Below are 14,582 nucleotides of genomic sequence, written 5' to 3' on the forward strand. Positions count from 1 at the left end.
TTCAAAACGCAGCAACGCAGGTGGATCCCGACCATAAACGAGCTTAAAAGGAGTGGACTTAATAGCTGAATGATAAGCTGTATTGTATGAATACTCTGCCCACATAAAGTACTTAAACCACGTCTTTGGATGGCCTGAGGCAAAACAGCGTAGATATGTCTCCAAGCAGCAGTTCAAGACCTCTGTTTGAACGTCAGTTTGGGGATGATATGATGTACTAAACTTCAATTTAGTGCCTGCGAACCGAAACAACTCTCTCCACAAAGCTCCCATAAAAATCTTGTCACGGTCTGAAACTATAGTTTTGGGAAAACCAAGAAGACAAACCACCTCCGAGACAAATTTCATAGCAACATCACAGCCTTTAAACGGATGACGAAGCCCCAAAAAATGAGCTGCCTTGCTCAACCTGTCTACCACTACCAAAATCACATTGGCTCCTCCGGAAGTTGGTAGTCCTTCAATAAAATCCAAAGATACATCCTCCCAAATAGCGACAAGTATCGGAAGAGGTTGCAACAATCCTGCAGGTGCTAGCGTAGAATACTTATATGTTTGACACACTGCACATTCTGTAACATGACGTTGCACATCCTTGTACATACCTTCCCAATGAAAAACCGATTGAATTGGCTTCATAGTTTTAAGAATACCCGCATGACCACCCAGCTTGCTATCATGAAACTCGCCCATAATCAAAGGAATAAACATTGAAGATTTTGGAAGCACTAACCGTTGTTTGTACCATAGTCTCCCATTCACCACATGATAATGACCAAGTGACTCTGGAGTTAACTGCAGCTGAGACAACAACTGTTGGATCCCTTGATCAGCATCGATCTCCTTTTAAATATCCTGCATTTGTAGCACCTCTGGAACTGTAATAGCCAGCAATAAAGCAGAGACCGGATGAGGAATGCGTGAAAGAACATCTGCTGCTTTATTTTCCACACCAGGTTTGTAAATGATATCCATATCAAAACCCAAAAGCTTAGTTAACCAACGTTGATATTCCATATTAACTTCCTTCTGTTCCAACAAAAACTTCAAGCTACGCTGGTCTGTATGTACCTTAAATATTCTTCCCAGCAAATAATGCTTCCATTTCAGAACTGCCATCACTATAGCCATCAACTCGCGTTCATAGGCTGGCCTCAGTTGCTCTCGATCAGTGAGGCCATGGCTAAAGTAAGCCAGGGGGCGCTTATCCTGGATCAACACCGCTCCTACACCAGTGCCCGAGGCATCTGTTTCCAGAACAAAAACTTTGTCAAAGTCTGGTAAACCAAGTACAAGAGTCAAAATCATCGCTTGCTTAAGATTGTCGAATGCTGTCTGAGCTTCATCAGACCACCCAAACTGATCCTTTTTTAAGGTCTTGCAATCATACCATAATCCTTCACAAACTTTCAATAGTACCCAGTCAATCCCAAAAAACCTCTTAACTGCTTAATACTGGTAGGATTTGGCCATTTAAGCATAACTTCTGTCTTAGCTGCATCAGTAGCTACTCCACTAGCTGAAATGATATGTCCTAGATATTCCACCTTATGTTGTCCAAATAGGCACTTTTTTTGATTAGCGAATAAGCGATTCTCTTTAAGTAACTGCAAAACCAAACTCAAATGTGTTGCATGGGTTTCCAAGCTCGGACTATAGATGAGGATGTCATCGAAGAAGACAACCACAAACTTTCGTAGATATGGCTTAAAGACCTTATTCATTAATGATTGAAAGGTTGCAGGTGCATTAGTGAGGCCAAAGGGCATTACCAAGAACTCGTAATGGCCCTCCAACGTTCTGAATGTTGTCTTCTTAATATCATCTTCACACATACGAATCTGATGATATCCTGATCTTAAATCGATTTTTTAAAAGCTAACAGCTCCATATAACTCATCCAACAATTGATCAATGACAGGAATCGGAAATTTGTCCGGTATAGTAGCTCGGTTCAAAGCTCTGTAATCCACACAGAACCTCCAAGAGGAATCCTTCTTTTTTACTAGAAAGACAGGACTTGAAAACGAGCTGTTACTCGGACGTATAATCCCAGCTGTCAACATCTCATCCACCATCTTCTCCATAACTTCTTTAGTAGAATGTGGGTACTGATATGGTTGAACTGTGATAGCTTGAACTCCAGGACGTAAGGTAATAGTATGTTCTTGACCACGGATTGGAGGTAAACCAACCGGAAGGTCAAACACTGCCGCAAACTTGTCTAAGACCGCTGTTAACAAAGGCACCACTTGTTTGTTTGAAATAGTAACTGGTGGTACCATGAGTCCAAAAGCGTGTTTGTCTGTTAAAGTTTTTCGAATTGGAGCAGCAAGAGTCTTGATAGAGAACGCTGGAGCGTGTAGTGACGGATCTCCTTTCAACGTCACACGTTTACCGTGATAAGTGAATTGCCACTCCTGTTGCTTCCAGTCTACTTGACATGTTCCCAAAGTCTCTAGCCATTGAATACCCAAAATAACATCCACAGCTCCAAGGTCTAACACCATAAAGTCAGTGACAAATTCCTCACCAGCAACTTGGAAAGAGACACGCTTACAAACTCCAAAGCCATGAACCGATGCTCCATTCCCCAAGATTACTTCTGAAGCATTAGTCTTAGATACTTTTAACTTCAAGCGGGACGCTACTACAGGTGTGATGAAATTATGAGATGCCCCTGAATCTAACAATATCACTACCGTGCTCTTACCAATCCTTCCTGTCAACTTTGTTGTCCTTGGAGAATGCAACCCGAGAAAAGAGTTAAGAGATAAACATCTCACTTATGGAGTCTGAACTATCTCCTCTATAACATCAAGCTGCATCTCCTCAACCATCACTTCAAATTCCAACCCATCCACAACAGTTAATATTTGTAATTCTTTCAAGGGACAGACGTGACCACGAGAGTACTTCCCTTTACACTTGAAACATATGCCCTTACTACGCATGACATCCAACTCCTCTGATGTATGCCTCTGTCGTGGTTGACCTCCCTGTTTCACAATTGCACCAGGTTGTACAGCTTAACCCGCTCCACCAGCTAAAATCAATGGTTTAGTCGTTGTATAAGGAATTGGAGGTTTGGAAACAAATTGCTTAACTGGTACCACTGGCCTGTTCTCCTTCTCACTAATTAATTGGCAAAAAGAGCTTGATTCCATTCTCAACACTGCTGCCTTCTGATACTCAATACCTTGAGGCTCCTTCATCTTAAGCACTTCCTTCATCTCCTGCTTCAAACCATTGTAAAATATTTTCTCCAAATGAGAATCATCTAAACCAGGAACCTGAGCAGATAAATCTTCAAATTCAGTGACATAAGCTGCTACTGTCCCTGTTTGTTTAATCGCAAACAAACGATTACCAGGATCTGCCTCAATCGACTCTCCAAACCGTAGAAACAGCCTCTGCTTAAACTCATTCCACGAGGGAAATTCTCTGCGATTCATCTCCTAGTTAAACTCATTCCACGAGGGAAATTCTCTGCTTAAGGCTACCATATCCAACTTATCGTACTCAGAGTAACGACCTACACGAAAAAATCTTTCCACCTTCGACAACCACTCATACACTTGAGATCCATCAAAAACTGGCATATCAATCTTCCTCAATAAGCTAGATCTATTCTCCAGTGGTAGATTCCGATCATCAGAAACACGTTGATAAGAATCGGTATTATACCGTACCTGTGACGGTGGAGATGAACATTCAGGCTGCTCCGGTCGATTTCCCAGCTGAATCTCCACTCGCGATAAGGCACTCAGCACCGATTGAAGCGTCGCATCCAACGATTGCAGCTTATCTTCATGTTCCGCCTTCGATTGAACCAGTCAGTAGTATCCGCCGCGTAAAAAATGCATAAGGTTCTCCGTCGGATTGTCCTGGTGGTTCAACAGCGCACTCAACTCTGGTTCTTGCATCTCACTCATCGCGATTAAGCTCCGATCTTAGTTTCACGCACCAATGATAGATTATAGAACAGTCGCGAATGTAAAGCAACACTATATTCAATTAGAATTAGATCCCAGAGTTACAGAGATTGTAATCGGGAATCTCAAGAAGAAATACGAAACTGTTTGGGTTGTTAAACTGAACAAGCTACGATCAACATTGATCGATACCTGAGCACATCACTTAGGAGCTCAAGAACATCTCTTGAAGCTAACAAATTCAGAATTAACATAAAAGAGAAAAGAGTCCCAACGAATCTATTTATTCTTCTTTCTTCAAAATGGCAAACCTTCTTCTTCAAACTGAGTCTTCATTTCCACTTGCAACCTGCTGACGTGGCAACTCAGAGCTCTCCTCCCCAATATTTGAATTCACCAACGGCTTGCTCCTATAATAAGTCTGATGAACCGTATCAGGTTGGTCGCTGCGGCTGCGAATTAGGAAGTCTCTTGCTTGGTGCTGGGATCAGCGATGGAATCAAGCTTCTATCACAAGCAAAAAAAGACAAAAGCTCCAAATTAGATCGCTTAAACTAGCTGGAAACACTTGTAAAAAAGTATATATATTTTTGTTACCTAGTTTCTGAGAGTTTAGCAGTTCTTGGCTGAATTTTATTTGGTTTGGGGTTTGATGAGTTTTGGACATTCGAAACTCTGGGAACATTCACTTGAACGCTCAATCGCCACAGCAAATCAGAATTTGAGCAATCGCTTGCTGTGGCCTCATCAGATTCGTTATCCGTAATACTCTGCACTTCGAAATCTTGTTTCCCACCATTTCTGTCGTTTGAAAGATCAAGATTAAGAAGATGAAGAGTTACATACAGTAAAGTATAAAATGTAATGTGAGTTACTTACAGGGAATGTTGTTGAGGGACCATTGACTGGTAAAACTGCTCAGCAAAATTCGGATTATGATCTTGAATTTGTTCTTCGTGCTTATCGATCCACTCCCCTGACTTAGATTCTCTATCTTCGAGTAATTGCCTTGGCCAAGCCGGAGAAGAAGATTTCATAAGCTCATGGATATCTAAGATGTGCCTTCTTGCAGATGCAGTAGAATCGCTAAAAGCCTGCATATGTTTCAAAGGGTATATATATTACATTTATACACAAATGACATAAATTTATCAATTCTAGTTAAGTTTAAATCAGCAGCATTGGTAGCTCATGAAAGAAGGCAGAGCATTACCTCTGATCCACTTAGATCCATGATCTGGGGCTTACTGTTGCTTGATGTGTTTCCCATAATAGGTAATTTGGGTCGAATAGTAGGAGTTTCAAGTGATATCCTTCTCGATATTCTCTCACGGTTGATTGGTATAGAGGTTGGTTGTACATCATTACCATTTCCTTTCCTCACTAGAGCCATCTTAAGATTAGCAAGCTAAGAACCCCCAAGAACAGTAGCAGATTAGTGATATGATATACACTTATGGTGAGAATGAACGAAAACAGCAAATGAGTATGTAGAACAACCACATTCTAGTCATAGTGTATGGTTTACGAACTTGTTCTTTAAGCTCCTTAACCTCTGAGTTATCTTTGTTCACACGAGCAGCGCCTAGCTCAACACTTCCCACTTGTTCAGCAAACTTCAGAGTACTAATAGTTTCTCCGAGAGTGTCAGCTTCTGGACTTATGTGGACAAGCATAAGCGTCTTGGCTAATCCTCCTGATATTGTAGAAAATTTGTTGTATAAGATTCAAGTCCATGTATATATATAGATACAAATGCAACAAGTTACGATGGTTTTGAGAATTTCACCGAGGGAGTCCTGCAGAAGCTGAGTGAGTTTATTGTTTCTGTAAGGCACATGAGAAGTCTTCTGGGAAAGCGAGGAGATGACATCTCCAAGAGCCGAGAGGGACTTGTTGATGTGCTGAGCCTCCTTTAGTCTGTCACCAGTCACTTCAGATTTGTCTACTCTCTCACTTCCTGCAAGATCAACCAGATGCACAGAACCATGGAGGATAGTGCCAGATGTGAGGTCTCTGCCTTGAACATGAACAGTTACACAACTGCAAAAGAAAAGAAGAATTGGAGTTAGAACGAGTTATGCAAGAGAGTGAATTTGTAGGCTTTTCTTGATAGTGAAGTTACCTCATCCTTAACTTTTCTTGAGAGTTATTCAACTTTGTTTTTTTTTTTTTTTTTTAATTGTTTATTATTATATGTGATTATGAGATTAACTCTGTTAGCAAAATGTCTCTTCTTGTGGCCGATTTAGGGGTTGTAAGACTCAAAAATAAATTAATCATATAATTAATATTAAACTAATCAAAGCAACTCACTAACTACTTAAACCAAAATCATCATTCCACTAGAGAAACCTTTGAAGATTTCTCAATCATTAAAATAATTATTTTTCAAACTATTGTTTATTAATGTACAAACTAGATTTTAACCCGCGGTACACCGCGGGCCTATATTTTATTTTATAATTAAATTAAATTAAAATTGATGTTGTCTGTTGTTTATTTTTATGACATTATTTTTTTAAGAATTAGAATTCAGTTACATGTAACTTTTTTTTGTCAACAGAAATCATTGTCCCGCGGTGTACCGGGGGTAAATCTGTATCTTGAATATGAATTTTGTTAATATATAATGTGTGTAAACTCTGGTCAATTATACAAATTTGAGGGCAGAATGTAATAAAATTGAATGAAGATAAAAACACAAAATTTAAACTTAGTATAATCAAAGGATACACTAACACTTATGAAATAAAGTGAAACATATTTTTTTAGCTAACATCATTTTACTCTTGTGTTCATTTTCTTACATTTTTTTTTTGGTGTTGTACAGTTATGTAAACTCAAAAGGTTTAAATTTAGTGTATCTATAAAGTAATTAAAAAGGCAAGTGTGGTAGCCCATTAGTATATCGAAAGGATAATTATTTTGGACGTGTAAACATTTATAATTATACGAAAGGATAGTTATTTTGAGGCCTATTAGTATATCGTAAGGCCCATTAAAATGTTTACTTAAATTTCTAATGAACAATATAACAAAATAGGGATAGGATTAAAAAAAAAAAAACTGAAGAGGTTATCGGCTGTTGTTCATCATTTTTTTATACCCGGATATCTCATGCCGATGAAGATTTGTGATGAAATATGAATGTATGTCGGATTTCAATTAGTTAATTTTCTCCTTTGATCCTTTGTCTTCAATGATTACAGACAGATCTAGGTTTCCCAATTTTTTTTTTCACTTCCGCTTCCGTCTATTTGATTATGTTTATGGATGAATTCATATATGAGTTTGGGCTAATTTTAGCTGAATCGAGATTCCCAATTACTACAAAACAAATCTGATATTGTGATTCGTAGTATTTGTCTGATTAATTTTTACCATATGTGACTCATCTCCTTAATTGACTATATTTTTTTTTTGTTTTTTAAATATCGGAGACGATCTCGCTGGTCATGTATGGAAACTATGAATTCAAGGGTGTACTACGGTTGATTATTGTCGACAAAAGATAAGAGACTAACCTTACTGTTCCTTTTTGCTCGACGGTTTTATCTTCCACAAAACTGACGCAGTCCAACCGTTTCTCTTGCAGTTTACTTTGTGTTGTTTTCATCTTCACGGGTTAATCATTTACAGCAATATATGATTAATGAACAGATCTGAGGATCATTAAAAGAGATAAGGTATTTCGATGTTATTTTCAGAATTCTCCAACTGTGATATTTTATTTTAAGTTATAGGTAATTTTGGTTTAACACCTTTTATATATTCAGGTAGCTGTTCTATGATTTAAATAGTGAATGTGTCAAGAGAAAATCAAGGATAAAAGATAAGTGACTAAGCCCAGATTTTATATATTTGTACTCAATTTATATTTCTCATTGACATCTTTGTTAGAATTGACTTCAGGTAGATTTCTTTTGCAGATTTTTGTTAATGGTACTTAACATTATTAGCAGAAGCATGAATTAAAAGATATGACTAAAACGCATCTCTCTTAATTGAGAACATTATAGAGAAAAGATAAGTCCCAAATTTCCAGTTCACTCTCTTACTATTCCATTCAATTTTTTGACTAATAACTTAAATGTAAAAGTAACTAATGGTAGATTCCTCTTGCAGGTTTTTATTCCATACTGAAATGCGTGTAACAAACCCTTAGCACGAATTGGGTACAATATTTGTCTGTTCTTCAAACCATCTTGTAAGTTATTACTGTCTTTCTATCTATTGCGAAACTTTAATAGGTGTTAGTCTGTTTTAATATTCCGTCTAAATTAGTTAGTAAGTTGGACACTGATAAACCCATTAAAACCATATCATAGACGGATTATAGTCATTTGGAAATTAAAAACAATATAAGTAAATAAAACTTTTAAAATCTAGAGTAAAATCCTTGTTTGTTTGGTAGACTTTTAATATCTATTAACTGAGAACAATCAGACAATTTCCTTCTTTTTCTCCACTTGCAAATAAGTTATGTAGACTGTCATAGATGAAACATGTCATGATTAGAAAATTTCTGTTTGAAATATAGAATGAATGAATTACAACAAAGTAAAGTAAACATACCTGACTTCAAGTAAACGTTTCTAGTAGTGAACTTCATTTTTAATCCAAATTCTGAAACACCTCTTTGAAAACCACATTAGTAGTTTGTCTTTCGATCTTTCCTTCCTTGTTAACGATCAAAATTTTCAACCCTTTCTTAGAAGTAACCCTAGATAAAGCAACATAGAGCTGACCATGAGAGAACACCAAAATAAAGTCCCACCTTCTCTAGTGATTGGCCTTGACTTTTGTTTATAGTCATCGCAAATGCAACGGAGATTGGAAACTGTCTTCTACGCATTTTGAAATGCAACTTTGTATCCGAAGGTGTTAGATCAATCTTAGGAATCAATACAATATCACCTGCTCTATCTCCTGTGATTACTTTTGCTTCCAAAACATGATTTGCCATCTGTGTAATTTGAAGCCTGGTTCCATTACATAGCCCACCTTTAGGATCAATATTACGAAGCAGCATAACCGGAGCACCAATCTTCAAACGTAAATCATGTTTTGGCAAGCCCGATATCTTGATACTGTTTAAAAAATCTGGTGTAATCGCAGGATTCGACAAAGAATCTGAATCAGTAGGGTCAATGCTATCAGCACTTAAATAAATCCTCTCTTCACCTGTCCGTCATTGAAAAAAATTCCAAGTCGTTACAACTTAATCATTTGACACAAAAATTGACATCATTAAGACCTAAACATATAAAAATATATGAATATAACTCGTTTAAAAGAATACTTACTGTCCAACTTCTCGAGGAGATACTGATTGATAGTGTTGACATCCTCGTTGGTTGGGGCTAAAATGGCTCTGCTTTGAAAAAATTTAGGATCATTCACATCTCCTAACAATGCTAGATTCCCATAAATTTCCAGACTAATTGCTTTTATTGGATTATCTGCTTCAGTTATCAGAGCCATTTTTAGGATCATTCACATCTCCCATAAATCTCCTAAAAAATTTAGGATCATTCACATCTCCTATCACCGTCGTTAGGCTCTGAAATCCTACCATCACCAACAGCTAATAGCCAGTCAGAAAATTCTTCAATATCTTTAGCCTCATCAACATTCAAATTGTTGGTTAGCAAACACATATTCTTAGTTAACTTAAGCACTTTACAATGATCCCAGAGATAAGAGGCATTTAGAGCTGACATAACAATTTCTGCCCGACCCGCTCCATTGATTACAGGAAGCACTTGCCTAAAGTCACCTCCAAAAACAACAACCTTTCCTGTAAACACTTTGTTGTCTATGTTCCCCATAATATCAGCAAAGCTTCTATCCAAAGAGTCAAAACAATACTTGCTCATCATTGGTGTTTCATCCCAAATAATCAAAGATGCTTCTTTTATTAGGTTCGCAAGATCAGAATTAGGCTTTATACGACAAAGGGTATAATCGTTTACGTTGATAGGAATTGCAAACCGAGAATGCGCAGTCCGACCCCCTTCCAATAACAAAGAAGCAATGCCACTTGATGCCACATTAAGAACAATCATTCCTCTAGACCTAATAGCAGCTGATAGTGTCTTCCACATAAAAGTTTTACCAGTTCCTCCGAAGCCATATACAAAAAATACACCCCCTAAATTCTTTAAAACTGCATCAGTTATATCATTGTATATACCTCGCTGCTCTGCTGTCATCATCTCTATCCATTCATCATGTTTTTCTTTCAAATAACTACGGTTATACCTCCTCTCATCAACAATCAAGCGGTTCGAGTTATCAATACCTTCTCTAGTTGGCTTTGGGAAATTGTCTATTTCCATAAGGGATCCTCCATTAAAAAGCATAACTTTCTCAATCTCTTGTAGAGTATAGTTCTTGATATCAGATTCCGACAAATTAAGATCTGTACAGAGAAATATTAAAATCAGAAATTTGAAAGATAAGAAACTTGGGAAATCGATGTTAACGGGACTATAGATATTGCCAAAGTTTAATATAACAAACCTGGATTGTTATATTCCTCTTGCTTCTTTTTCTCAATCCCTTCTGCTAACAGCTCCCACGTTTCGTTCCAAACGTGTTCTGGTCTAGAAAGAGAATCAGACAGTAGCATCATTGAGAAGAAGTTTCTCAAATATTCACCGAAACACCATTGACTCGCTTCAAACAGACTGTCTATAAAAATCTGATCATCATTTAAAATACCACGTGCAAAGCAGGCTTCTTTATAAGAAGGATAGAGTACACCGTTGTAGGTTTTTATGTCTTCAAAACATGTAGGTCCCTTCACAATGTTGAGAAGTACTCGTAAGTAGTATTCAGCTTCTAGCCTACGTGGAACATAGTTGATTCGACCCAAAGAAAATCCTCTCGTCCTCTTTTTAAACCGTTTCCTATTACCTTCCCAAGTAAAATAAGCAGGGATTTGCGCATAAGTAAGCTCCCTTGCATGTTTTCCATCTTTTCCAACCGCATTTATTCTGTTCAGAGTGAGATAAGCCATAAACATAGAATCTTGATTTGCCACTCGTTCCAAAACTGTGTCAATTTCATCGTCTTCCTCAAAATAAGCAGGTTGCTTTCCCTCGTCATGAAAGGATAACCTTTGTACTGGTGTTGTTCTATACTGGATTGGGAACTTGAAAATCCTCCAAATAGCCTCTGAAGCCGAGACATACCTAAAGGTTTTCCAAAATCAAATACCATGGTTAGAATAAAGTTTTGAAATGAGAATTGCATTACACGGGTTTTAAAATTAGAAGACTAACCTGCAGTCAAACCAATCCTTGATTTCATTTTTTGGTTTCTCAGTTTCAGTAGATTCTTCTCATGGTTTGGTAGTGGTCATAGTAGGAGTTTGTGCCGGATTAAGAGGATCAACAACCATAACAACACGGTCCGGACCTTTGTTCATATATTTGAATAAGTATTTAATAGAACCGGTTTGATTGCACCATTCCACGTTGATGTGAGCTCTATAGCGAACTGATAACTTGGAATTATAAGGGACAACATACCTATTATCACACTTAATACCACCCTTCTCAATAAACAGTTCAGTACGACGCCTCCTGTAGATAGGATAACCATCTTCTCCAACCCTCGTGATGTCTTCATGCTTTTTTGGGTATAGCTTAGAACACTTTCCAGCCACCATACATGGCGAACTCCTATTAGCTGCACCACATAGACCGTGAATCATACAATCTTTAATCACCTCATAAAGCTCGGGATCTTTTTCTTTAACTGGAATCTCTGCACATATCATTTTGTCTATATCATCAGCTGTTGGTAGTTTACTTTTCTGGTCCATGAATAAGAGGATATGTGCGTGTGGAAGCCCTCTTTTCTGAAACTCCACAGTATACATAGCTGCAAATGTACAATCGTCCACTATTTAATATAATCATCAATATTATCAAACTACCAAAATAAATGAAAGGATGATAAATATAGTACCTGCAACTGTCTTGCCAAGCAAATGCTTTTCTGTTAAATCATGCATTAGAGAATCCAACTTTATTTTGAAAATCCTTGCAACGATGTCAGGTCTATCATCAGAAGTCAACCCCCGTTCTGTTACATATCTTGTTATCTCTGGCCATTTAGGATTGCACGTAAATGTAATAAATAGATCAGGGAATCCATAATGTTTATATATGGCCATAGCATCATAATAACTTTGAACCATATACCAAGGTCCACCAGTGAAGGAAGTTGGAATATTAATTTGATTCCCTTGTTGACTCATAGTGGTGTTTCCTGATTGAGCAGCTTCTTTTATGTTGTTGTAGTTCTCACATCGCTTCTTTGACTGATTGAACTTTATATAATTCAACCTATTTGTTTCAATGGTTGTGTAAGCATCACACAAAAATTGTTGGAATAGCCTCTTTGACTGTAGAAGCGTATGACACTCGTTATCCCTTTCTTGAATTCGGAATGCGAACCACTGTCTCATACTAATACACTTCTTTTTCTTCTTGGTGTTGTTTGCTCCTTTAAAACATTTTTCGATGCCAGGTCTAAAACCATCTTCACCATAACAAAGAATTAGCGGATATTGTAGTGCCAAATATGAGATATGAACTTCACTTATCCTCTTTAGGTGACCAGTAGATTTTTCCTCTATAACTATATCACGTGAAGGCATTTCTCTTTTAAAATCACCGGGTATTAGTGCAGCAACCTCTGATGCTGTAGGCATACCGTAAGTTCTTCCATCAACTCCAACACGGTCAGCAACAATTCTCATATGAAAAGGTTGTTCTTGGTCTGTTTGAAACCTATCTTTTGCTGTCCTGAAGTTCTTCACATACGGATTAACGTCATTCAGCATTTTCATTAATGCTTCGATGATTTCCTTCTTCAGTTTCGGTTTTCAATTTCCAGTTTCTGAGTTTTTACACTTACTGAGCACGAGAAAAAGAAACAAATATTAATCTTTGTTGTGATACAGCAAATCTATATCAGGAAATAGGAAAAAGTTGCAATTGAGATGTAATTATTAAAAAACTTACTCAATAACAGTCGCTCGGTTCTCTACTTCATTTTCTGTGTCCACTATATATAGTTGTGAATACTTTGCAAAATCACCCTCATCTGGCTTCAAACTTCCTATTCTATGATAGTTTCCTCCTTGCAAACGAAACATATTTGGTCCATGCCCTTTAGGAATAGATCGATCTATCTTACCACCAAGAGAAGTCATAGCAAAAATCATATTATAAAGTCTGAGGTTTTGGCGAAAATTCTTGCTTAGGCCGTCATTACCATGAAGTAGTCTATAAGAATATCAGGAGATTCTTTTAGAAATGGTAGTTTAACTGTCCCTTGACCACAACAAAGACTAAACACCGGGTTTTTTTGTTTTCTCCTCTTGTTTAGACGTTCTTCATACCACATCGATGCGCCACAATACTTACACTTAAGTGTTGGATCACCATGATCAAGATAACCTAAAAAGTTGAAATAGTCTATTTTAGTTTTACAATTAAAGCACAAATACAGATTTATAACATTTAGTGGTAGAATGTTAACCTGGTTTGATTTGTTTTGAGGTAGAAGTCTCAGTTGTTTTTTTTTTAACACGTGATGATGTTTTGCTAGTTGCGACTCCCATAGTAGCCTTTGTTTTTTCCCAAGTCTGGTGTTGATTTTCCTCAAGCATATATAGGAATTGATTGTCTTCTTCTGAAATCGGGGGCAAATTCAAATCTATATCTAATCCTCTTGGGTTTTCATGTGCAGTTTCTATCTCATCATCAGTGCTATAGTTGTAAGTTTGATCTACTTCATCATCGTCAGAGAAACAGTCAAGGTATTCTCCTTCCAATGGTTCGTCATCATTGCTACTCTCATCATCGTTTTCTTCTTCTATATCACCACTTGGACCTAATAAATAAAGTTAGGGGAATGTTAATATTGATGGCACATAAATCGTAAGAACTTGCTGATAGTATGACATACCTTGGTAGCAATGAGAGGATGAAGCATTTGTGAATTGTGTTGCTAAATTTCTAGCGGGGAAGTCCTTCATAAATGGAACATAATTTGATGGTTGATGTTTGTTTATAGACAAAGTAGTATCCGTATATTGATGAACTGGAGGTTTTATTGCAGAAAATAGATTAGTATTATAATCGTTATATATGTTTAACTAATTAGTATGAAGCTAGAAACATATACTAATGAAGGACTCACGTTTTGATGCAGAGAATCCAGGGTGACATCTTTGTCCATAAGTGGAGGGCATATTGGTGATGTTTTTGAGTACAGTACTCCCAAATGATGTGTTTTCTCCATAGGTGTTATGAGTAAGTGAAGTGAGGGTTGACTTCGGAGTGTCACCTGAGATCCGCCATAGTACATTGTAAGTGTGTTTTTGTATAGTTCGTGAAAGCATACTACTCATACAATATGTAGTTGTGAAAATACATGAACCATTCCTTCATTTTTTACCTGTAGGTGTGAGAAACGGATTAAATGAATGGGATGAGAGTTTACTTTTAGTCAAGTCCTTCGATCCTGTATTAGTAATGTAAGTATGATGTTTTAGAATGAAGATTCTAATATAATTTGGCCTTTAACAAACAATCCAGACAAAAATGTAGATTAAACTAA

General features: G+C 37.2%; 1 protein-coding gene and 1 pseudogene across 1 annotated transcript; both read right to left on the bottom strand.

Annotated features, from left to right (window-relative positions):
- Positions 1-3,997: 3,997 nt before the first annotated feature.
- On the bottom strand, positions 3,998-6,065 carry LOC109131212 (kinesin-like protein KIN-14G). Its single transcript, XM_019241902.2, has 7 exons — positions 6,061-6,065; positions 5,725-5,978; positions 5,468-5,631; positions 5,149-5,343; positions 4,815-5,029; positions 4,533-4,736; positions 3,998-4,442 (listed from the first exon to the last, which is right to left on the bottom strand). The coding sequence occupies exons 1-7, from the start codon at positions 6,063-6,065 to the stop codon at positions 4,370-4,372; spliced, it is 1,110 nt and encodes a 369-aa protein (XP_019097447.2). The 3' UTR covers positions 3,998-4,369.
- A 2,487-nt stretch (positions 6,066-8,552) lies between these two features.
- On the bottom strand, positions 8,553-13,364 carry LOC104774059 (uncharacterized; annotated as a pseudogene).
- Between the last annotated feature and the right edge of the window lie 1,218 nt (positions 13,365-14,582).

This window comes from Camelina sativa, chromosome 20, assembly GCF_030686135.1.
Source record: "Camelina sativa cultivar CO46 ecotype springtype chromosome 20, ASM3068613v1".
NCBI lineage: Eukaryota > Viridiplantae > Streptophyta > Magnoliopsida > Brassicales > Brassicaceae > Camelina > Camelina sativa.